We start from the raw sequence: 26,276 nt of genomic DNA, 5'->3' as shown, positions 1-26,276 counted from the left end.
GTTCGACGTTTCTGGTTCGACGCTTCTCGTTCGACGCTTCTCGTTCGACGCTTCTCGTTCGACGCTTCTCGTTCGACGCTTCTCTTTCGGCGTGTGTACACCATGAATTCAGACGCTTGACGTTTTGCTCTGGAAACGTCAAAATCGCTCTAGGCAGTGTTGAGTGTTGAGACTCCTCAGCATATGTGTTCTTCACTCTGCCCTTGATGCATAGAAGTTTGAAAGTAAACCATCTGACACTCAAAACGCATTTGGTGTGAACGCAGCATCAGAATGATAACGACCTTAAGAATACAGTTAAAATAGTTAAAAATTGCTTTTAGAACAGCAAAATCAGTGGCTATTTTCATTATCAAATTAAAATCCTACTTTCATGTGTTGTTTTTATATTACATTCCCAGAATCATCCAAAGAAATTCTGGGTACTAACTATTATCATTTTCCATCTTTTGACAGCCTTTCGTTGCCCTAAATCTCCACAATTATTTAATATTTTTTTGCTCTACACAGAAAATGTGGATTATTTGAAATGCATATGAGCATTGCAATGCTCTGCATTTCTAATCCAGTTGCATGTTTTCCTGTTATTATGCAAACATATGTTAGCATAACCATCGGAAAACTCTGATCTCAGACATTTGCAGAGCACAAACAGCCTCTGTGACCTACAAACTCTCCCCAGTTACACCAGTTCTGCATGTAGGAATGGTGAAAAACTCCGGTACCTAATGTCGAGACGCATGTTGGATGTTACCCTGACGTTAGGCATCAAACGTGACCCCCACTGTGTAGAAATTAAAACGGGAAACTGAAGGAGGCCAGCAATTCAGGAAAGGTTGGCAAACATGCGCATAATGTTTACACTTTTATGATGCAGCATGACTTATTTATGATGAAGGTGAACATTTTTACTTAACCTCCTGCTGCCAGCAGAGGCAACAGCTGCGCCGCATGCAGAACCTTGATTTCGTTCACAATTGATCGTTTTGGCTAAATGATTGTTTGCCTGTTTTCTTGTTAGACTGGATATTTGGGTTGTGCACAGGTCACACGCTGCAACAAGTCTGCATACGTTCGGACAAACAGCAGCGCTGAATTTCATTTCAACATTTATTAATAGAGACAAACAAAGCTTATTGGATGAAGAATAATCTTAGTCCCTTTCCAGCTGGTTGCTAACGACTGCACTAGGGAATGCTTGAGGATTTGATTTAACTGCTGGAATCGTTTAGCTAAATTAATTCTTGTGCCACCTGGAAAGATGTGCTTGGATTGAAACGTGGAAGTAGACTCATTCAGAATCACAGAGTCTGTAATTTAGCCATCACAGCACTCTCTTTTACGAGTAAAACATATGTTTTAACTCCTGAAACGCAGACTGCTTCAGGTCCAGTGGAGGGTTTCCACACTGTCATCATCCTAAGCCCCACAGAAAGTCAGTGGAGGATTGGTAACATCAAGATTAAAACACCAGATTTCACACAAAAGGAACTCAGAACAAACATTTAGCCACAAACATTTAGGTATTCAAAACTTTTCTGTATTAAAATGCATTTTCTTTTTTAATTTGCCCCCTCAAACATTCAAATTCTTTGAAAAGAAATTGGGTTTCCATCATTTGTGAGCCAGAATCATGAAAATTAAAGTAACTAAAGTGTTGAAAAGCATCAGTTTGTGTTTAATGAACTGGCTGTGAGTAAAAGTTCAGATCTTTGGCCCTAAGCACCATGAGCGGGTTTTCTATTTAGATTTTTGTTAGAGAAAAGTGGCCAGTTGTGAAGAATCTGTTTGACAAAAGTGAGCCGCCTGTGCTAAACTACGTCACTGCTCATACCGTGGGAATTATTCAAGCTTTGACTGAATAATTCAAAGTTTTAAATCCAAGCTTTGGATTCAAAGCTGAAAATTAATGCGAGAAGCTAAGTTGAAAGCAAACTAATAAAATTCATGAACATCACTTAAGATTTTTTTTTAAAAGCAATTTTAATTTTGTATTTAAAATCTTATCAAGCATTTTTTTTTATCCGCAGTTGTTTTTGCTGGAATTATTTTCATACACTTACACGTTCATACACTCATAAAACAAAAAAGTAACTTTTCAGCACAACACATGAGTTTGTTTGAAGTAAGTAATTCCTTGAAATTGATTAAAGAAGAATACTAATTGCACTGGCAGATTATTTCACTTATAAAGACATTTTCCCAGTGTTAAAAGTGAAATAATCTGCTAGTGGAACTTGTAGTTTTTCTTCAATATCAAGGAATTATTGACTTACATTAAGACAAGTTCCTACATCTTCCTGGAAAGTTAACTTGTGAGTTAGTTTTGTCTTTCTTCAAGTGTACCAAGATATTTGCACTAAAAGCTAGACAAAAAATAATTGGTAAGATTTTGTGTTTTTGCAGTGCACACAATGCAATGCAACGTAGTTTCCTGTCCTCTACCAATAAGTTAATATTTTAGTAGCACCCCTTCCTCTCTTATTCTGAATTCCCAGTCAAAATGATCAGCCATGAAACCGTGACCTAAACAAAGCAAACTAAGAACACAAAACCATAAATTAATCTATTTTGATTAAACAATTTCTCAGTGTGGCTTCCCTTGAGATGTGAAAAGAAAAATAGATGTGAATACTAACTAAACGCCGTGGTGCTGTGTCAACGTGGCCCATCAGAATTTAATTTTCTTTGCCAGCTTTCGCAACATTTCTGCAGCTGACAAGAAAAGAAGCAAAGAAAAACAGAGCTGTGCGGAAAGCCTCTCTGTGCCCCGAGGCAACGAGCGCCGTAAACTGCAGAAACGTTGCACAGATTCCATACATTAATCAATCATTGATGCAGAAACGCTCTCTGTCTGATTGGAGTCGCAATTTTGTTTGAACTTAGTATTTGTTTGGAATTTATCTTTGAAGAAAATTAGGTAATCAAGATTAGCAGATATATATGCATCTATATATATATATATATTTCACATGTCAGAACAAAGTTAAAAGAAACACAAAACTCAGGTGTTTTCATATTTTTATCTTCAACTCTTTGAAATTTTTCACCTCAGCTCCCACTAGTGATCCGTTTTCAGGGATGTTGTTTTATACTTCTGCAGCTGCAGCGGAAATCTGTGTATTCTCGGGAAAATGGAAGATCAGTCGCTCCAGCATTGGGTTGCAGATTTTCTCTCTAATTAATCTTTTTTCATGAAGGAAGCACAGAAAATTTAAATATCTGGGGTTCTTATGTGGCTGTATTCATGCAAAGGAAGCATCATGAACTATTTGGTACCAAAGCTGCTTTAGAGGAACTGAAAGCTTCCAATCAGGGTTCGTAAGTGTAATATTGTCTGGTTATACAGCAGTGAACTCTGCAGCAAGGTTTTTCCTCTGTGGCTGGGTCGTAAATCTTCAAAAAAGATGGATGAGGTCAAAATAAAACACCAGACTTAGGCCTGTCGCAGTAAGCAATAAATCAATGTATTGCATGATGAATTGAAACAAGGTCAATAATTTCTGTTTGCATGATTTGTCATTTTTCTCTTTTCTCTCTTTCTACCAAAATCTGCATGATAAAAGTCTTCAGTCTGGTGCTTTGGTCTCAACCAGCCCTTTATTTGAAGGATAATTTAGTTTATAGAGACTTCATAATTAATTTTATTTGTTGCTTCTGATGTTTTGTTTATTTATTTTGGATATTTAAAATGTCTTCCAGTGCCAGTTCAAATGTTCATTAGAATTTATCGTTTATTGATCTTTGATAATGTGTTCTTGGATTATTATGATATCACTTGAAAATGATCTCAAAGCAACGATTTCATCGTTTAACTTCTGGGACAATTTATTATCAATCAAAACGTGTTATCATGACGGGCCTCTATGTCCACAAAGCAGATGAATGTGACCCGGATCAGCTGTTTTTGTCACAATGTGACCTGAAGTTTAAATGGCAAAAATGTTTATCTTTCCACCTCTCAGAAAAACATATTAATTAATTAATTCAGACACATATCCGATAGTTTTCAGTAATCATCTCCCCCATGCTCCTTATTTTCCAGTCACAAACTTCCAGGTCATACTTTCGTCTCCCTCGTGTTTCTCTCTCTGTATTTCCCTCCATCTTATTGTCAGTGTTCATTAAACATCCAACAGATTTTCATTAAAAATCTGTTGGCTCTCTGCGTTTGGATCCATAGCAAATCATGACAGTCAAAGTGAGACATGGCCGCCTGAAATGCATCCTTGACTGTCCACTTTTCTGCAAAAAAAAAAAAAAAAAAAATTTTTGCATATAAAGAAATGTTAGAATTGAGACAATATCTTGACGTTTTGCCCTCTCTTCTACTTGATGGCAAACCAAGACATAAAGCACAGTCCTGCTCTTGGCCTCAACTCTGAATACACTTTAAGTTTCAAAAAGATAAATCCATACAAGTGATTTATTTCTGCCGTGTATGCAGCTGCCTACACAGCAGGACTGTGGCAGGCAGTTATACGTTTCTGCCCTTTTTCATGAATATACTTTATTTTTGCCGGAAAAACTCACCACTTTGAGTTTATAATTTGCAGAAAATGTTAAAACCACCAGGCACATTTGAATGCAACCATTTGCACCACTGATCCCATACAAACTGCATTTACATCAGGGGTGTCCAAAGTGCGGCCTGGGGGCCATTTGTGGCCCTTTGACTGATTCTGTATGGCCACCAAATTATACAAATAAAATATTACCAACATAATTTTCTTACACAAGAAAATATAAAGCACAATACAAAGTATTTGTCTTTTTATTACCAAGTTTATCTAGAGACTTTTACTGTAAAGCCGACTTTGCTGAACCCAAATTAGCTTTTATTCTTTCTAAAACTTGGTTAAATATAACGGCCGTTTTGAAACAAAGTGACCCAAATCTTGTTCTTATTACTGAAAACAAATTTATTCAGTCGATCAAAAAACTAGATGCCTTTATTTTAATTCATTCAGCATGAAACATTTCTAGGAAATGCAAGGAACATACAAATTTCTAGAAAATTTGCTGGAATTTCTGATTAAGGTCAGAAATTTTCTAAAAAAAAAAAAAAAAAAAAATCAAGCTTTTAAATTTCTGAAATTCAAATGTCAAAAAATTTTACAAAAAAACATTTCTAGAACATTTTTAAGATTTCCTGAAATTTTTTTAGGTTAATCACAAAATGTCCAAATTTTTGGAGGAAATTTACTATTTTTTCTGCCTTTCCATAAAAATCCATTACAGGTTCTGGATATATTGAGCTACTTTATTTGCCTAATATTTTTGGCCCACAACTACTTTTGAGTCTGCAATTTTGGCCCACTTGACAAAAACTTTGTACACCCCTGATTTGCTGGTAGATTTGATCAAATTAGTCTGACAAATGGAAAGAGCCTCCAGATTTCATGATATACGGCGTTTTCCTGCATCACTCGCGGTTCTCTTTACATTTTTATTAGCAGCATAAATCATAAACATGACTTGGGCTTTGACTTTCATTTGCTGTTCACGTCTCACAGAAACCATGTTGCAGCTTTTTCTCTGAAAAACATCAAGTCAGGAAGAAGATGTGAAAATGGATTGAAGGGAAAATCTCACATTTTTCACGTGGAGTTGTCCAAACTCACAACCTGGCGTAAAAACTCGGTGACAGCTTCAATCATGTAGACAAGTCCGATCTGTGCAAAGACAATGTAAGTTATTAAAGGAAACATGGTTGGAAGCAAAATCCCATCATGTCGATGTACAGTGACCATGTGGAAAACCACAGACTCATAAAACTGTAAAATGAAATCAAACCAGTGCAGAACTGTAACTCTCATCTGTAGATATATCCTGAATTTCAAGAAGTTTCTCCTTTAGAGGTTTATCTAGTTTTTCTGTTGCAGCTGCAGGTTTTACACAGTGAGTGTAACAAGATCCTTTCCTGATCTCTGATGTCTGCAGATGACAGCATGTTGAGTCTATTATGTGTTACAAACACAGGAAGAGCTGCTTGCACTCCATCCCCATTAGCCCATTTGTATTGATTAATGCTGGCATTGTCATCGAGCTTTTTGCTCACACTGAGCACACACACACACACATGCACACACACATAGACATAAACACACGCTGAGACAGACTTTCAGCAAAAACAGAAACACAATCTGGGATGAGATCATTTCCCCCTCTGTTTTTTCTCAGATAATTACAACCTTTTTTTTATTGGTGTTATTTTAGGATGAAACTTTAGAGAGCATTGAGCTTTTTAAAAACAGACTTCTGTTTTTATATGCATAATCCAGTGCGTGTACTTTTTTTGAAAACAAGTTCTAACCCTGAGACAAAATGACATTTGAAAGATTTAATTCATACAGGGAGAAATCTTTACAAATTCACTGCTAATGAGTCAGATTCTCCGGTAATATTCAAAGATAAAATTTAATCCATCTCTGCTGGGTTAGAACTCACTGCAGTCGCTGTCTTAATAATAGGAAATTAAAATCTGTGTTTCACTTCTGTTCTGATTAAATGAAAAATCTGTGGAATGTGCCTTTTTTATCAGATTAATAATTGTTAAATTTTTGTTAGCCTGTTAAATTTTACCTTTGTGTGGGGATAACATTCAAACTACCTGCAGATGTGCAGCGCTAACAATTGTCTTCATGCAGCCTGCATCCAAAAAGCACTCCTATAAAATAGACTGAAGCATTTTTTAGTTCATAGTTGGTCAGAGTTTCTAAACACATTTAATTTTTAATTAGTGATCTGTGACTTCTTGTTTCCTAGGGTTAGAAATGGGGCTTAATGGTTACCAGAAAATGGTTATTTGTTAAAACATGCTCATATCTGCAGCTGGAGATTTGATTAAAATGTTTAAAAACAGGTTGAACTGTAACAAACAGTGCTGGACTTCAAGACAAAACAGTCAAGGTGAGAAGGATAGTAAGGTGAGTAATAAGTCTTTAAAGCTCACTGGTGGGATTTTTTTCACTAAAGTTTTCTTTTACAAGCACTTACTTTAAGGTTTTTGTACACATCTTTTCCAATAAATTCTACAAAAAAAGCAAAACCCATTTTTTTGTTTGCGAACTAGTCAGTTGGAGAACATTTAGCTTCAACATTAATCTCTTTGCAAAGACGATGATGATGCTCAGTTTTCCTTTTCAATTTATTTTTTATTTTTTGACAGAAAAAGTCTGACATCTTCTGCTGCAGAACCTGGCCCACATGCAGGAGCTGTTAAACCACTTCGGAGGTGTTTCCTGCAGACAGAGAATCCCATCCTAGTGGATGTTTAGTGCAGCAAACCTGCAGCCGAGCAGAGCTGGGGGTTTTCCTGACAGCAGCTGTCATGTTAAGACAATTCCATTAAAGAGCAAGTGTTTCTTTATTTGTCTCACCTGCTGTGTGTGTGTGTGTGTGTGGTGGAAGCAGCAGCAATCTGTACTTTCACCTGCATGTTTTCAGTGTGAATCCCCACATTAGTATTTGAAGCATTCTGAAGCATCTGTGCAAAACTGCCAAGGTCATCGTTTGATGGATGACGTTGCTGAGACTCATCCCACACATGAAATGAGAACCTTGTTAAGTCGGTGTGTGTCTGCGCCTGGTTTCAGAGTGAAAGGCTGTTTTGTTGGGGCAAAAGGAAACATTTCTGCACTGATTCAATTACCACAGCAAACTGAGTTGGAAGGGGCAACAAGAGGCGAGAGGACATCATGGTCTGCTTCACACAGATTGGCTTTCCGCTTCTGAAATTTACTCCAACCACCTTGATTCCTCGTTTTTTTTTTTCCCCCTCTAAGTCCTAAAAGCATTCATCACATCCTCAAACACACAAAGTAAGTTCAAGTTCAGATTTATTTGTATAGGACATTTCAGCAACAAGGCAGGTCAGAGAGCTCTGCATCACAAAACCGTCATCATACAGTTGTGAAACAAACAATAAGCATCACATTTTGTCAAGTTCCATCATCAATATTCATCAAATATATTGATCAATGAATGTTCCATTTACTAATAATCAAAGGCAACTATAAATAGGTGGGTTTACAGAAATTTAGTTTTGCAGTTTTCTGGAAGTTTGTTCCAGATTTGTGGTGCATAGAAGCTGAATGCTGCTTCTCCATGTTTGGTTCTGGGGATGCAGAGCAGAACCAGAACCAGAAGACCTGAGAGGTCTGGAAGGTTGCTATGACAACAGTAGAAGCGATGTGCTCTATCTTCCTGGTTTTAGTCAGAATGCCAGCAGCAGCGTTCTGGATCTGATTGATTTTGACTAAAGATAAACGCATGGATGAGTTTCTCTAGATCTTGCTGAGACATTTGTCCTTTAACTCTGGGGATTTTCTTCAGGTGATAGAAGGCCGACTTTGTAACTGTCCTTATGTGGCTCTGAAGGTTCAGGTCAGAGTCCATCACTACTCCCAGGTTTCAGGCCTGATCGCTGGTTTTTAAGTTGTAATAACTGAAGCTGTGACTCTAGTTCGCTCCTCTTTAGGTCCAAAGATAATAACTTCAGTTTTGTTTCTGTTCAGCTGGAGAAAGATATGACACATCCACACATCTACTCTGAGCATCTGTTCAGTGGTTGGATGGGTTCAGAGTCACCTGGTGACATCATGATGTAGAGCTGTGTAGCTAATCTTATTTCCTGTTATAAATGGAGCTAGAGAGAGCATAGATAATGAATAAGAGGGGTCCTAGGACTGAACCTTGGGGTTCCCCACATGTGACTTCTGTCTGAGAAGACAAATAAAGGTCCCTATTCTTTATGTAAGATTTGGACCAGTTGAGTACCAAAGTCCTACGCAGCTCTCCAGTCGCTTCAATAATAAAGTAATACATGATCCTCCGTGAATCAGAACTCATCGCTGCCAAATTCAGCTGGAAGCAAATTGCCCTTCAGTGATTCTTTTCCACTATTTGATATTGTTTTTGATAACGTGCTAATGATGAAGGTTTTAGACTCTTCATTATTAATTGTCATGCATAATTTCAATCCTGATTAGTCTGGCCAGTGGGGGCATTGTTTGATTAGATCCTACCTGATTAGATTAGGCCTGAATCCTTTAAGTGTCTCTCTATTTACACTTAAGACACCGTCTGAATTTTAATTCAGGCCACCCCCCTAAATAAGAGCTTTATGTAGGAGTTCCTCTCTTCACTCAGCCTTATTATCTCTGATATGACGTCCCGGCAAATTGTGATGTACAGGCGTAATGATATCTGAGTGCAGGCCCATGGTGTGTGTAATTGAAACACCGCGAAACCTTGACAATGCCCTCATCCCTCTGGTGCCAGATGTGCCATTTATGCAAGAGCAGCCATTCCCTCGAACATTTCTTACCCTGCTGGGCGCTGGTGCCCTTAGGATAATCAGCTGCTGGATTTCCGCCTGCAGTTTCCACCGGCAAACCTTCAGCAAGTCTGCAACCCTTGGATTTCCTCTAAACAATGCCACAACATTCAGAAGATTATGATCTACAGATATATACAGCTCTGGAAAAAATTAAGAGCCCCACTGAAAACCTCCTGGTTATTCCACCAAATATTGATTTCTGAACTCTTCCTGAGTTAAAACATTAGTTTTGTTGTTTATAAATGAATATGGACTTGTTTCCTTTGCTTTATTTGAGGTCTGAAAGCACTGCACCTTTCATTATTTTGACCATTTCTCATTTTCTGCAAATAAATACAAAATTTTTACTTGGAATTTCAGAGACATCTTGTCAGTAGTCCATGGAATAAAAGAGCAATGTTCATTTAACTCAAACATATACTTATAAAAAGTAAAATCAGAGAAACTGATAAATTAAAGCCTCTTAATTTTTTCCAAAGCTGTATATCATGTTTTTTTTAATCTTCTTAGATTTTTAGTTTTGATATATTTTCCAACTGTGATGTCCTGTTTTAGCAGTGATTTCTCTAAGAGACACCAAATGCGTTTAGATGACCTGCCACAAACACACAATCATAATTATTATATTTTTTAATATGACTTTTTTTTCTCACTATTTTCAGTCAGTTTGCTGAGACTATTGGACCTGTGTGTTTGCACAGCATGCTGCTGAGGCTGCAGAACCAAAGGGGCGTGGCTTAGAAGCAAAGGGGCGTGGCTTAGAGATTCACTCTGCATAAGATGTGCTGACAGAACTATGAAGCCACACTCATGCAGTTTTTTGTAATTTTGTGTTTTAAGTAGAAAATGTGTTGGTTCCCAACATGTTTTTATCTGCAGATCAAGAAATTTCTCAGACCAGACGGACTCTGGAACGTGATGCGGCGCCTCATCTCTGTGCGCATCACATCAGGGTCAAAATACTGGCTTCAGCATCTAATTGTGTGCCCACTTTTTTATTCACATTTGAATAAAAGGTCACATTTATTGGATCCATTGATTGAATGAGTTATTCTTTAACTCTTCCACTGAGGCTGATTGCTGTGGAAAATCCAACCAGGGGTCAAAGCCCTAAACATAGAAACCCCAGGATACTAAAACCTTGTCTCCATGTGGATGCGATGTGAGATCCCACACAAAAAGACGTTGAGAGAAATTAAATGCTGACTAGTTCATGATGATAGGAAATACTGGGACTCTTTCCTGACTCCAACTCTTTGCTCCACTACATGCAGACAGAAGGAGAGTCCAGGCTCTGATTATTTAGCTCTTCTTGAAAAGGATAACTTGTTTTTTTTTCAACTTTGAAGATTTATAATAAGTTAAAATCTTAAGAGCAAAAATACATTTGGAGAAATGCTCAAGATGCTCAAATTATAACTTGTGAAAGAAAAAACTTCTGCCATAAAAACAACTAAATGCTTTATTTGCAGTTTTAGAAAGTGCTAAAATTTGTATTTTTACATTTTGTCTCATATTCAGACAGTTGTTGACATCGTCATCAAGCCAAAGCACAACAGGGCCAGTGGGAAGCTCCAGTGTTGCCAAATTGTACAAGCCTCCTACTTATTATGCTTATGATGACTCTGAGTTATTAAGCTTTTGAGACTTAACTCCAGGCTTTATGCGAGTTTCTCTCAGCACCTCAAGTAATTTCCTGGTTCAGATCACATCAACAACACTCAGTTTGTATTTTTCATGCTGCACCAGAGTGATATTGCTTTATTTTTAAATATTCTGTGATGATTTCAAGCAGCGCAGTTAGATTAAAATGTGAAAGAAAGTAGCAGTTTGTTGTCAGTGTTCCTTGAAGTCTAACTAATATGTTAGGAGTAATTTTTCCTTCTCACTAACAGGTTTTTGTACTTTGTTCTGTTTGCATCTATATTTACCGTTTCTCATCGCCTCAGCATATGGAGTGCTGAAATCACTGGCTCTTTATTTGTCTCGTTTTTGCATACGAGACAAATAAAGACAGGAAATGTCACACTGGGTAACGTCTCAATTATATAAAAGTGAATGATAATGCTCAGAGCATGAAAAAAGGTTTATTTGCATATTTTAAATGAAGGATGTTAATAAAAACTATCTGAAAACACGACTTGAACACCTGCTGATGAAGCTTTAGAGTACTTTATTTTGGCATCGTTTTCAATAGTTGTCTTTTAAATTAGATTTAAATAATCCTAGATTCAGAATTAGCTGCATAAATGAGTTGGGATGCAGACAGGTAGGCAGAGAGAGCAAACTGAGAGTTAAATTCAGCAAATAAAATGTCCTCGTTGCTGTTTGAGGCCTTGTCACAACGTTCATTTCTGCCATCATTTGCATCATGTACCCACAGTAGTTTTTATTTCAGTCGCAGAGTGTTCCTGCTTGCTCACATTTAGTGAAATGTGGCTGAAAATTTATGAAGTCAGAGTTTGGAAATGCAGAAAACCCAAATCACAGTATGTTTTTTACTTTTACTTTTGTTGGAAAACTAAAACATACAGTATTTCCAGTGCTGCTTCCTGAAAACAGCACAAAATGTTCAACATTTCAGGAGAAATACAGCATTTCTTTGAGAAAACCTTGTTTCCAGAGAAACTCCATTTTTATTCTGAAAAACCTCCCACTACTTGGTTTAGTTGTTAAATCCAGCATTAAACCTAACTCATTATTTCTTATCAATATTCTACAATCAGCAGTGTACTGGAACATTTAAAGACAGATACAAAATAATGTGACTTTGACTGAAGTGAAATTAAGCTCCTTATTCTGGCAGATTTTAACTGCACAGCATTCTGGGAAATGTAGGCAGATGAAAGACTGTCTGCTCTACTTTTCACAGTCAACTAAGTAACTAACTCACTCACTCTTTGGTTGTCATCTTTTTTTTTTGTCAATGTGCCTAAAAAGCCAATTTTTTGTCTGAACATCCATTTGAATCAGAAATGGCTCCAAGAGTTTTCCCCTATCATGTAAATCTACATTTCCCCTTCTTACAGCTTTTCTCATTCGTTGAACTTTTCTATGTATTGATTTGTTGAGAAAAGGTCTATACAATGAGATTAGCAAAAAACAGTTTAAGTTCTGGCAAAGAAGCTGGACTCGATCCCAAATGACAAGCTAATAGCCTTGTCCTTGTCAGACAGTCAGGGCCCTTCGGCACTAAATAATAATAAAAAAAGATTGATATGAATGTATTGCATTTGCATAGTTGAGTATGTGTCAGTATTAACATAATATTGTATAACATAAGACAGTCAGACATTCAGTTCAGAAAAGAAATGTTAAAATAAAAACTTACAAATTAATGAGAATCATGCCCAAATGACCTGAGCTGTAAAATTAATCAGAGATGATCAGAGATGGACAAGAGGCTGAGTACAGAGATCTGGTGGACGGCTTTGTGTCCTGGTGTGGAAACAATCAACTCACCTTGAAAGTAAACAACACATAGGAGATGATTGTTGATTTCAGGAAGAACAGGATGAAAGATCAAACAATTTCCATCATGGGAGAAGAAGAGGAGGTGTTCAGGAATATAAATACCTCTGTGTTCATCTGGACAACAGACTGGACTGGAGATGCAGCAGTGAAGCGTCTATAAGAAGAGACAGAGGAGCCTGGAGGAGGCTAACACCCTTTAAGATGCTGCAGATCTTCTATAAGTCTGTTGTTGAGAGTTTAGTCTCTTCGTCTGTTGGGGCAGCAGCATCAGAGCCAAGGACCTAAAAAGGCTCAACAGCCTGATAAAGAAGACTGGTTCTGGTTCTGGTTCTGGTTCTGGGGACGACTGTGGAACCTCTGGAGATGATAACACAAAGAATAATTCTTCATAAAATTTTAAAAATTATAAAAAAAGCCTGACCATCCTTTTCATGAGACTCTCTCAGGAAAACAGTGTCTTCAGTCAGAGGCTTCTTCAGATTCACTGTAACACAGACTGCTACAGGAGATCTTTCCTGCCAGCCACCACCGTCTACAATAACTCTTTGAAGAATCTGAATTATTATGAGCTACAAAGTCATTTTATTTCCCTTTGGGATCAGTAAAGTATTTTTGAATTTTAAAATCTCAACAGGACAGTTCTTTAACAAGACGAGGGACACTTTCTAAAACTCATAATGAATCTTTATTGTGAAACAAATGATGGTAACTAATTTGCTCTATGCTGCCGTTCTGGGTGGTGGGAGGAAATGGCTTCCTGTCATCTCCTGGCTGGTGCTTTGGAAAACGTTTGCTAAATCCATTCCCTGTGCGTACGTGTGTTGGCAGGGCACGGCTCGAAGCTTTCTCCGACAACAGCGGGAAGCTGCAGCTCTCTCTGCAGGAGATCATAGAATGGCTGACAGCCAAGGACGAGGAGCTATCGGAGCAGCTGCCCATAGGAGGCGACGTTGGGGCCGTCCAGCACCAGAGAGAGTTCCACCAGGTAAAGTGCACAGTAATACCTTTTTAATTCATTCACAGGGTGGACTATTTGTTACTCTGTCAAAGATAAAAATGTGTGACAGAGGTGACAAGAAGTGACCTTTTTTAGATTCTTGCATTTGGATGCATATAGGAGGAATATGGAAAAAGATTAATGACAAATTTATGTGCTATGTTTTGTGAGAAAAAGGTCACACCGCTTTTTGGGAACTTCTGTAAACTTTTCTCCCATGTGACAGTTAACTCAGTCCGTTTCAAAATTCAGCAAAATATCTGGGCTTTCATTTCTTTAGCAGGTTTCTTATCGACAACCACCAAGTGTGCTTTGAGTTTAGAGATACAGGAACACGTTTCTGGCAGCTTCTGCAGATATCAAAAATATCGATTAGTTCCTTTAATGTCCAGTTTCAGTCAATACCGGATAGATGGCTGAAACGTTTTTCCTGCCTTCAGTTGACAGTGATACCGATGATCAACTTGGCTCTGTCAGAGTGATATTAGTTAAATGTTCCAGTGTAAATGGCAGAAGTATGCTTTAGAAATTAGCATTTTCCAATGATTTTTAATTATAAAATCACCTACATTTAATTGCTTTTCATTATTAAAACACAACAACCCCCCTTACACACAACACATAAAAACAAACGTTTTATTTACTAAATGTTATTTAGACACTCCATGTGCTGTTTCATTATTATGAGAAAGACAAATGAGAATTAAATGAGAATTGGTACAAATCTTGTAAAAATGTACTGAATATGTTCCAAAAGCAGATAAATCATGTAATGTTGAACTGTTTTCATTCGTCTATTAACATATCTGAACGGTTGTGTGATTAAGGTTTAGCATGAACTTGTATCTATAAAGTTCTTCAAATGTCCAATAAGAGCAACCATCGTCTTCCTTATGCCTTTGTTTACAAATAATAGTTCACTTGCAAAAAAGTTCAATATGAAAACATCCTGCACCAAATGGAAAAAAATAATTTGGTTTCAAAAATAAGTCATAAAAAGTATTAACAGCAGAGATGCTTATATTGATTTTGTTAAAGCAATTACTGCTCAACATTTAATTTGTCCACACTGAGTACATGCCATCAAAAGAAAAAGCTGTTTTATTTGCTGCTGCAGTAAAACATGAACTTACTTAACGTTCTTTGGATAGTTTTACTATGACGCAGATAAATTTCTGTTTTTATCCCAAACTGTGACCTGGAGAAACTGAGTTACAGTCATATTTTTGTTAAGCATCCCACTGATTCAAAGGTAAACAAGATTTTTTATTAATGCTAAACAGAACAAGGATTATGTATTGTTTCTTTGGCTGTAGTGTTTGCTAAGCTTCAGCAGTGTTGAGTGGATGACACCGGCAGCAGTTTCAATGTTTTATTATTGTCTGTCGGCCTTTAGGGAAAGTCTTTAAGTGTTGTTGACAAAAATGACAGCTCCGCCTGTCAGACAATTGCTCTGTGGCTCAATGAGCTGGACTTTAAATCTCTTTGAGCCTGACAAACTCAAAGACAAACACCTTATGGATCAGTTTGTTTGTCTGGCCAAATGATAAACTCACCACAGATACAAAGATCATAATTTGAGACTGATTACTGCTTGTTAGAATATTCTGCAGAATCTCAGACTTCACGATGGGTTCGTGTGAGTTTCTGCCTCTTTCTCTGCTCAGGTGTGTGTTCGCTCTTTTGTGGTGTATTGTTTTTGTTCAGCTGCATGTTTTATAGCTGAATACTTTAGACATTTAAAAGCCTGTTTAGAATAGATTTCACACCACCTGGCCATGAGCAGCTGCTGCATGTGGGAACTCAGATTAAAGTCTCAAATAAACATTTACTTTACTTTCCAGCCAGAACATGATAAAATAAAGAGCTTGACTGTTTCTGCTGTTAGAGAAGTAAAAAAATTTTTCCAGATATACAGGAAAAATCACTGTTGGTGAGTTTTTCTTTTCTTTTAAAGGTGTATTTATTTGTAGCATGACGGGAAAATGGGCAGAGAGAAGAGCAAAGACATGCGGTAAATAGTCCAGGGTCAAGAACTGAATCCAGGACAGCTGCGTCAAGGACATATGCGGTGTGTGTGCTCTGCCACGGAGCCACATGGTGCCCCCTGTAAAGGTGTAATGACGACAAGAAAGTTTGATTTCTTAGAAGCACAATAAGAAGCTGTGGGTGGCTTCAAACATTTTGTATGTGTAACAGGGTTTTATTTTAGCAATACTGTAGGTGTAGAGTTTGTTAATTAGTTTCTAAATTCTTCAAGTAATTCATTTGGATTTTATTATTAGCAATGTTATGGGTGTGAAGTTTGTAAATTCAAATTCAAAAATACTTTATTAATCTAAAAGGAAATAAATAACTAAATTAAATGTAAATCTATTAATAATAAATACATGTGTTTTTTATTCTTTAAATTCATTTCTGCTTTAGTCAAAAAGTTATTTCTCCTGACGTTGTCCGTGATGTCACGCTCTCCAGAACTCCGCCCACGCCGCCATGATGGACGTCAAAGCAACCAATGCGCTCCTTTAAAGCCTGTCAACAACCAGTAGTCTAATATCATTATTTAGTTGATTTCACAGTAAAAATGGATATAGGGTGCTGCGCGGTCGGCTGCACAAACAGGCAAGGATGCAAACCAAACTTGTCATTTTTATTTATAACTTTTAATGAGGAAAGATGGCGGCGGCGATGGATAACAGCAGCCGTCAATCATGACTGGTAGTCCTCGGTGTAACCGCGGATTTGCAGCGAACGCGTTTTACAGGGTAAGAATATTTACGTTCATATACTTTATAAATAAGTATGATTAGAAAGATATAAAATATTGCTCTTTGGAGAAGGTACGTGTCTCTATTAGTAACCATGAAAACACTGCCCCACCGTCATGTAGCCTAGCATGTATTGGGGGAAAAAAAAAAACAAAACAAAAAAAAAACAAAAGCTGGTTAGAATCTCGCCTTTTGTTCGTTTTTAATGCTGCTCCGGTTTAAGGGGAGACGCTGTTTATGACATAGTGACATAAATCATGTGGTGTGAATTCAGGCAAAGTCACTAATTTGATCAACACGTCAGGAGGGAGGAGGTATGGGTCGGTTTCTAAGCTGGTCATTTCCAACTTTTGTGCCGTGTCTATGAGCCCCAAACCAGCTGTGTTAACGTTCACAGATAAATTAGCTTGACTAACAAGTAGAAGCCATAAATAAACCATCAAAAACAACGTAGGAAAACAATTTCAGTCTTCCAGTGGCCATCATGGTACCTGGAGTGATAAGTAATGTAGCTGCTGCTGCCAAGCACCATTATAAGTTATGTTATGCTAACGGTTGGTGGTTACCATAGCAACCAATGACAGCTTCTCCCCCTTTTCTGTCGCCGTCTGTAACATTTGGATCAGCTTTGTGTTTTCTCTATAAGTATTATATTTTAACACATACTTTAGACACATTCAATTATAATGGTTTCATTCGTAATTTTGCCATTTTTTGTACATATTTTTTTTAACTGTTGTCATGGTGTCCAACTAAACTGAGCTAAAAACAAATTACCATTATTAAGAATATTTTTCTTAAAAAGAAACAAAAAAACAAAACAAAAAAAAAACACTACACCAGTAGTTGTAGTTTTCTCCTCTTGGTCCATCTGAGGCTTGTCCCCAGAAATGTTCCCACATTTATTTCTATATTGAACCTTTTGTTTACGTTTTGAACGCCTTCTTTATTGCATTTCATTGATTTTATTGGTAGAAATTTATTTAAATAACAATCTACAGATGGTTTGTTAGATGAAAGGCCAACCATGACTTTTCAGGACAATCGTTGTAACGAACCATCTGGCACTCCAGATTTATCAAAACACCTGTAGGAAGTACGCTAGTTATTCTCATGAAATGATATTCACGCTGACCATATGTGCCTTCGGATGCTGGGCTCTTTCACAAAGCAATCCATCATGATGATGGAAAACTTCTGCAAAATGTCAGTTATTCTTGCAAACAAAAAGCTTTCACATATGGTGATGAGACCCACTGGTGGGACAGCTGCAGGAGTCCCAAGATGTCTTCTAGGGATTAAAATCTCTCCTTGGAAATAATTTTAATTGACAGGTTGTATAGAGCTGTGTGCTCTGTGGACAGGGAGGGTAATAAATAAACCTGTTACAGAAACATGGAGCCTCCAGATGACTGAGTGCGTCTGCACACAGCAAGCAGAAACTCCGACACATGGATCAGAAAATAAATGAGCAGAAACTGTGCTAATCATTTTGTTAAAAGTAAAAGTTTCACCTGATTTACTTAAGTTGTTCTTTCACTTCAACTGCTTCAGCAACAAACAATGAATCTTAAAGCATGAATACACAGAAGTTGCATTTCAATTAACGATACAATTAAGCAAAATAAAGCGAAATAAATTTGGTTAAGAGACATATGCCAATTTAAAAAAAAAAAAAAGAAAAAACATTTTCATGCAAGGATCAGGTGATTTTTCGACCATATCTAGAGACTTTTCACATCACAGGAGTCATGTGATCAACATCCGGATGTTACTACTGGCGAAAACAACAAAGAAAACGACAGGAAGTAGCAGTAGGATGATGGTTTCTTTTTGTTTTTATTGGAAAATGTGCAATCTGACTCCACTGGAGCGTTCAGCATCACATAGTTCATAAAAAGTTGTCATTCCAACATGTTGAATCCCCAAAACACCACATAGGATTTTTAATGACTTATCGAGTGAACAAGCTTATTCACATGAGCTTTTAATTTTATTTCTTATGTAATGGAAACACTGCAATGTCCAAATAGTGTTTTTTTTTCCTTTTTTTTTCTTACTTTAGCAGAATATTGACTAAAGTTTGTGCACATTTGTAATAGGAATGCAGCTCCACTCAGGTTAAAAGAAATTATTCTTTTCTCTGAGAACCTCCGCCATCTCTGTAGATTTCTGCGCCATCATGTCTGAAGTTAATCCGAACTGACAAGGAAAGACGTGTAGCTCCTGTTTCACCTCCTTTAAACTTCAGCCAGAGCTGCTCTGTTGTTGAATCAGCATTTCAATTAGATGTACCGCAGGAGCAGCTGACAACAGAAAACTGCCACCATACGCTCTAGTTCATGCGTTCAAAGCAGACATGCAATATTGAAGCAAAATAAAAGGGGAAATTAATTAGTATTGATATCTTGTGAACGTTGAGTTCATTATATTCAGAATATTCAGTTTCTAATTCAAAAAATGTCATGACATGGCAGCTGTGTGAGCAGGTCGACACTCACTCTGATCTATTCAACACTGAGACAAAATTAAAATGTAATTTTTAAATAAGAAGTGCAGCTTGTTCTTCATTAATATATTACATACATCACTGTGACCCTTCCGCTGCATAAATAAATATCAGAGCAAATACAAGCAGCTTTGCATACCATGGAATTTAATAGATCCCATAAAATGTTATATAACCAGGTGGAATTTAAATTGTCTGGATTCTGTTATACTTATGGATTAAAAAAATAAATTAAAATTTAAATCTGAAAGGAGATGCAGACAAACGTTTTGGTACGATCTAAAAAAAAACAAAGTCACAGCCACTAGCTTCAAAATATTAAACTCGGAGTTTATGTGACAGATTAATAAAAGTGAAATAAGAAGAATATTTCATTTTTATTTATTTTTTACCCCTAAAAATCTCAAAAGTGTGGCATGAACCTTTTATCTAGTGCAGCTACAATCATAAATATTTTTGTTTTCATCTCTACCAGCTCTTCACATGTAGAGACCAGAACATCTGCCTATTTCTTTCATAAAAATATCTTTGTCAGACTTAATGGAGAGTGTCCATGTGCAACAGATTTCCAGTTTAATTTAGGTTTGGACTTTGACTGGACCACTCTAACACATTAATGTGCTCTGAGCTGAACTGTTTGATTATAGCTTTGGTTGTACATCTAGAGTCGTTTTCCTGCTGGAAGTCAAACCTCCAACTTGTATTTTGCTCCGTCCGTCTACCTTCCTATGAAAAGCATCCCCACAGCAGTATGCTGCCACTACCGTGTTTTACTGTAGATATTGTTTTGAGTGAATAATAATTTAAATTTTCTGCTAAGCATGGAGCTTTGTTGTCATCAGGAACACATAGTTTCTCGTGTTTGTGTCCTCTTCATGGTGATAGACTTTAAATAAATACTCTTGGTATTTTTTTTAACATTGCCTATTTTGTTGGATGCCTCACTGAAAAGTGTTAAAAAATTAAAATGATGTAATATTTTAGTTCCACTTCATAATTTTGTATTATGAAGAAAAAGAAAAAAAAGTATTTCCAATCGATCCCAATAAAATATATTAAAGTTTGAGGTTGTAGCATGAAGAAATGTGAGGAATTGAAGGGTTTTTAAAGAGTTTATAAGACGCTGCATTAAAAAATAAATAAAAATGAGACTGAATGACTGTTGATTCCTACATAAAGAGTAAAAAATAATATTAGCATGATGGTAAACGTGTCCTCTGCCTGAATCGTTGGACTGATCATTTAGATAAGCTGTGGTAAACCAGCCAGAGATTTCTCCATTTGGTAAAGCCAAAGAACAGAATTATGACCTTTATTTTGATTGCAGCATGTAAAAACAAAATCAGTCATCCTTTTCCTGTTCCAGAATTAACATGGTGGATGTTTGTCACCTCTCCAAAAAAACTAATTAACCCAAGAACTCTTCGTCATCCAGAAGAGTCGGTGTATCTCCTGTGGTTTGTTTGGTTTGAGCTGCTTCTCGCTCTGGGGAATACTGCTGTCCTGTTTGGTGTTTGATGCCTCTTGGCCTCATCTCTGCTGAGTGTCGGCCTCATCATGTCACTGTGACGACTGTCACAGACATCCTTACTGCCAGCTTGGCTGCAAAGGCAGCAGTGTCAAAAAGTTTGTAGTTTCTCAAACCTTTGATGCACTTGCCTCGAGTGTTTTTTCTTTTTTTTTTGTCCTCCACTTGTTGGCACCGCCTTTATGTTCTGTCACTTTGTGTTTTCCTTTGTGTTAATCATCTCACGGTTGCCGTGTCCTGCACTTTCTGAGACGAGTTGTTGGGAAGAAGATTGTTTTGGCAGCTTTTCCCCTCACTTTCTGTCCTGTCCTTGTACCTTGACATGGCATGTTGTGTGTTCTTAAAAATAAGAATACATGAAGTGGACAACAAGTTGGTTTGGGTTAAAAATAACTGCATAAAGCCAGATCTCTAAAAAAAAATCTTGTTTTTTTGATAAAAGTTTTTGCACTTGCATGCAATGAAAACACGTTTTTCGCATCACACAAGTCACGATCAACAATCGGATGTTATCAGAAAAGAAAATGACTGGAAGTGGTTGGAGGACGACGGCACCGCATGTTTTTTAATGACTTATCATGTGAACAAACTTATTCACATGATTTTAATTTTTATTTAACCCTTTCATGCATGGTGGTCACTGCAGTGGACAACTATCCAGAATACACTTTTTGTGTTTCTTGTGGATTTTTATGCTGTAAATGCACAGAGACCACTAAAGTACACACTAGTGCATCATACAATGCACTGCCAACTACTGGCCATCCACTGCAAGTGCAAGAACATTTTTGTTAAATCCAATATGGCAGACAGACGAAAAAGCAACTCAGGAATATCCAGTCCCTCCTTCTACTCTTGCTGGTAAAAAAAAAAAAAAAGTATTGTGACATCAAGTAACCCCTAAAGACTAACATTACGGATGTATTTTCCAGATAACAATTTTGTGTTTGGAGAAAATTACAACTGATCACCTAGGAAAAAAAAATCCTAGAAACAATCACTTTGGAAAAAAAATAAAGGATCATAACTCATGCAGGAAAGGGCTATGGCCAATTTTCACAATTGTGAAATAGTTTTTCGACATTAGCAGAATATCTGCAAACTTTTGCACACATTTGTAATGGAAATGCAACATTTTTTAGGTTGCCCCATTTCTTATTTGATATGTTCAAGATGTACAGATTTTTGAACAAATGCAGTGGTGCTATTAGACATGTGTTAACATTCATTATTTGTGAGATCTACACGTGATATGCATTGATTACTAATTGATTATGTTCAAAGTGAATACTTTTTACTCAAATCTGTAGACTGTTATGGAAGAAATGCAGGGAAAAATACATAAATTTGAGTCTAAAGTGTGAGATTTTGTGAATAAACCCACAAATTCACTACATGGAGTGCTGCTGATCGCCACCGTTCTTCCCCTCCTTTACCCTCTCTTTCTCTTCCTCTCTTCTCTGTCCCATTTTCAGTTCAGCTCTCGTGTATAATCTGTGATGCCTCTGCTCCCAGAGTGTCTGGTCGCACTAAAACTTTTCCAACAAAGCAACGAGGGAAATTGCCTCCCAGTTTTCTACGGAGAATTAAACCTTTTTAAGAAATGTGAATTATTGATCGTAAGTGGATTTATTCTCCAGTCACTGTGTGAGTCTGCGCTGTGCTGCACTTCGTTTCTGTGCCGCCACATGTGCAACAGTATTAGTTTGTGGGGATGTTTACGCTGCGTGTTTTCGGGGGTTTGGAAAGAGGGGAATGTATTTGACTGTGGCATGGATGTGTGTGTGTGTGTGTGTGTGTCTGGGTGTTAGGATGAGAGAGTGTTCCTGCTATGGAGGGGTTTCAGCTGTGCAGCATTCTCTGCCTTGTGTAAAATAGGAAAATGAGATGAAAATTCATCACACATTGAGAGGAAACATCAAGAGCGAGTGAAATTAATGCCATCAACATGTTTAAGCCAAGTCAATGAAGCCATTTCATCCCCCTGACTTCTCTCCATTCCATGCATAATGTATCTTAATCTGATCTGAAGGCTCCACTCTTAATGTTCCTCCAACCAAAGATGAAGCCTGTGAGTGTGAAATTTTGCTGGAATTAAAGTTTTAACATGACAGCTGGCTCAGAGAATCCATAGCTCAGCTCCTCTTTTGGGAAGCAAAGCAGCTAAATAGACGGGGGGGAAGAATGGAGAGCTGGAGAGGATGAAAAGAGGACACAGAAACGGGGAGAGAGCGAAGAGGTTGGAGCAAACATGTCAGCGGAGGAAGTGGAGAAAGACAGACGGCAGGTTTACTTCATGACTGTTGCATTGGGAGTTTTATCTCACGCCCCAGCTTTGCGTCGTCACGCGCTTTTTGCTTGTTTGCTCTGCGCCAGCTGGTGTTTGCCGGCGCTCCGGTGTAGCTCTACTTTCCGGGTGTTATCAGGGCCTGTCGGGCTCTTGTTAAAAGCCTCGGAAACAGTGTCACTGCTGGGGTTTCCAATTCAAACTACTGATGTAGATTTTTTATTTTTTTTCCTCGCTGAAATTGTAAATCTCTTTATACCGTAAGAGGATTGAACATGCTGGCTCCGCCTAAATAAATTACTGTGAAGAGGGGGAATATCCCCGGTGCTAAGTCTTGCACCTGCAGTGAGTGTTTCATACAGAACAAAGATTAGTGAGGAAGAAAAGAGAAAGTTGACACAATGGCTTTCTTCTAGGCTCAAGAGGATGCTCTGGGTTTAAGAGAAAAGCAGAAAGTTAAGGCATGAGTGTGTTTTCTCACAAATTGAGTTGCTTGTCTGTAATTTGCATAGCAAGTACTGTTAGCATACAAGACCTGGTGCCTCTGTAAAGGGAGGCTAAATGACCCAGACTCCCTGTGGATTTGTTCTTCTTTTCTGCACAAGCAGACAGCGCTACTGCGTTGGGTAGGTTCTCCTTTAAGGAAGAAGAACCACAATTTTTTAATGCTATTATAAACTGTGACTGTGACATGCTTTGGTCGAAATACAACAGGATTAAAGTGGCAAATCCGTTTTATAACCTGTCTCTAGAGTTTGGGGAGAAACACTCGACTACTACTCACCTCATTTTAGGGATAGGTGGCTGTTTACACACAGATTGTGCGCCAAAACCTTTCAAGTGATTCTACAGTATGAAGTGTCAAACTCATTTTCGTTTGAGCCAAATCAAGGTAGATGCTTTTAAAGGGCTGGTTGTTCCAGAATGTATTGGTAAAGCCTGTTCACAAACTGTTAAAATATCAATGAATTCCTAAAATTAAATGATAATATTGAAGATCTTTTCAGTCCCTCCAGGATTTTGTGATCCTTTTTGTGATTTCTTGCAATAAAAATCAAAATGTTTGTGGTACTAATTTGGAAATATTTGTGCTTGTTTATGATGGCAAACAGAACAGATGCTTAGAGCAGTTAAATGTGTTGATGTTACATAAATCTCTCCAGCTGAACTGAAACAAAACTGGAGTTATTATCTTTGGATCTAAAGAGGAACAATCTAGAGTTACACCTTCAGTTATTACAACTTAAAAACCAAAAATCAGGCCTGAAACTTGGGAGTAATGATGGACTCTGACCTGAACCTACAGAGCCACATAAGGACAGTTACAAAGTCGGCCTTCTATCACCTGAAGAACATCTCCAGGATTAAAGGACTAATGTCTCAGCAAGATCTAGAAAAACTCATCCATGTGTTTATTTTTAGTCACAATCAATCAGATCCAGAACGCTGCTGCTGGCGTTCTGACTAAAACCAGGAAGTTAGAACACATCACTCAGGTTCTGATGTCCCTATAAAAGCTCTCTGTAGCTCAGAGAAGAGACTTTAAAATACTGCTGTTAGTTTATAAATCACTGAACAGCTTGGCAACACAATACATTAAAGATCGGCTGCTGTTGTCATAGCAACCTCCCAGACCTCTCAGGTCTTCTGGTTCTGGTTCTGCTCTGGATTCCCAGAACCAGAGCCAAATGAGGAGAAGCAGCATTCAGCTTGTATGCCCCACAAATCTGGAACAAACTTCCAGAAAACTGCAAAACAGCTGAAACACTGAGTTCCTTTAAATCCAGAATAAAACCCAGCTGTTTGTTTGCTTTGAAACACAATAAAATAAACATTAATTAACATATTTGATGTGTAACAACGGCAAAATGTAATGCTTCAATTGTTGACTGTGTTTTTATGACTTTGTATTTTTGCATCTAAACAAGAAACGCTTGGAAATTCAAATAGATTTTTTAATCTGTATTATTTCCATTTGTGATTGGCAAAACAACATGTAGCACATAATTTGATCCTCAAAATATTTTATGGTAATTTTTCATCATCGCCCGGTTGTTAGTTTAAAATTGAACTCATTTTAGTCTCTATTTGATGAGGTTGTTCCATTAAAAGATAAAAGTTGCTCTCCGCCTTCACGACTCATCATTTTCCACTTCTGTCCTTCAGTTTAAAGACTGTTTTTATATTTTATTCTTCCTCCCCCCTGCAGGCGTTTATGGAGGATGTCAAGTCTCGCGGGCCCTTCATCTACTCGGTTTTGGAGTCAGCCCAGGCCTTTCTGGCTCAGCACCCCTTCCAGGAGCCCGAGGAGACCCTGACCGATGGAAAAGGTCTGCTCCCTTCATGCTATATGCCAACTGCTGCGCCAGCCGAAATGTCACATTCATTTTCCCCCTCAGAGTTCGTTTGATTAGGGCCCTCGCAGGTGAAATCCTCCATTAATTGTTATTAGCAGTGATCTGTCCTCTGGCGTCACACCAAGTTTAGGGACAGGGTCCGGGTCGGGACCAATTACCTCCAGTTTACCAGCTCTACAGCACCATCTGCTCAGATCAATAATGCAGTGCGTTTCATTATTTCTCCACTCCTGCGTCCATTTCTTATTTTTTTTTTTTTTTTGCCTCGTTACCCATCTGCCCTGTTTTCATTAAACTTTTCCAACTCTTTTCTTTGCTATCACACTTTTCTTCCCAATCATTGTAAAGCTATTTCCTCCACACACTTATTGCTTTCATATGTTGATGCTTTCATTGCTGTATTTACCTTTCTCTGTCGTCTGCAGAGGTGTCTCCACGGCGACGGATTTTGAACGTGAGCCGATCTGTGTGGAAGCAGGCGAACGTGGCGAGTGACCTGTGGGAAAAACTGACCGCTCGCTGCGTGGACCGCCACAGGTCAGACGCTTCGTTCTCTCTCTGCAAACAGATCCTTCCGAGATTAAAGTAATTCAACTTTATTCTGCTTTCCTGCTATATTGCACTCAAAAATTATGAACTATTAAATCCCCCAAGAAATTAAAAGAAAAGAAAAGCATAATTTTGCTTTTTCTCGTTAATCATTTCTCCAACTCATCGCGTTTTTAGGGAACTTTCCTCCATCGTCTCTCTGCATCTCAGTTAAAGGAATAAAAACCTCCTAATGTTTCAGATCATTAAACTAATTTTACTGTCAGAAAAAAATGAATTGGAAAATCTTTCCAAACCCACCTGGCTCTATGTAAAAGAGTAATGGCTTCTATGTTAATTAATTGTCATTTTTCAAAGCTGAGTTCAATTTCACTTACCATATCTGGACACGATTACTGCAGAATTAAGAAATAATTTAAATAGAACCAGCCTGTCATTTTATTATTCCTGTTTTCCGTTTTCCT

General features: G+C 37.7%; 1 protein-coding gene across 2 annotated transcripts in view; it reads left to right on the top strand.

Moving 5' to 3' along the window:
- Positions 1–26,276, top strand: part of drp2 (dystrophin related protein 2) — a 118,083-nt gene that overhangs the window by 10,856 nt on the left and 80,951 nt on the right. For both annotated transcript variants that reach the window (XM_015060016.1, XM_015060015.1), the window contains exons 2-4: positions 13,646–13,802; positions 25,116–25,236; positions 25,689–25,800. In XM_015060016.1, coding sequence (XP_014915502.1) covers positions 13,646–13,802; positions 25,116–25,236; positions 25,689–25,800 — 390 coding nt within the window. The remainder of the gene's footprint in view (positions 1–13,645; positions 13,803–25,115; positions 25,237–25,688; positions 25,801–26,276) is intronic.

The sequence above is a fragment of the Poecilia latipinna genome, unplaced genomic scaffold, assembly GCF_001443285.1.
Source record: "Poecilia latipinna isolate Pla-1442-1.1 unplaced genomic scaffold, P_latipinna-1.0 Scaffold1677, whole genome shotgun sequence".
Classification (NCBI taxonomy): Eukaryota; Metazoa; Chordata; class Actinopteri; order Cyprinodontiformes; family Poeciliidae; genus Poecilia; species Poecilia latipinna.
The sequence above is the reverse complement of the archived record's forward strand: the minus strand, read 5'-3'. Positions and strand labels throughout refer to the sequence as shown.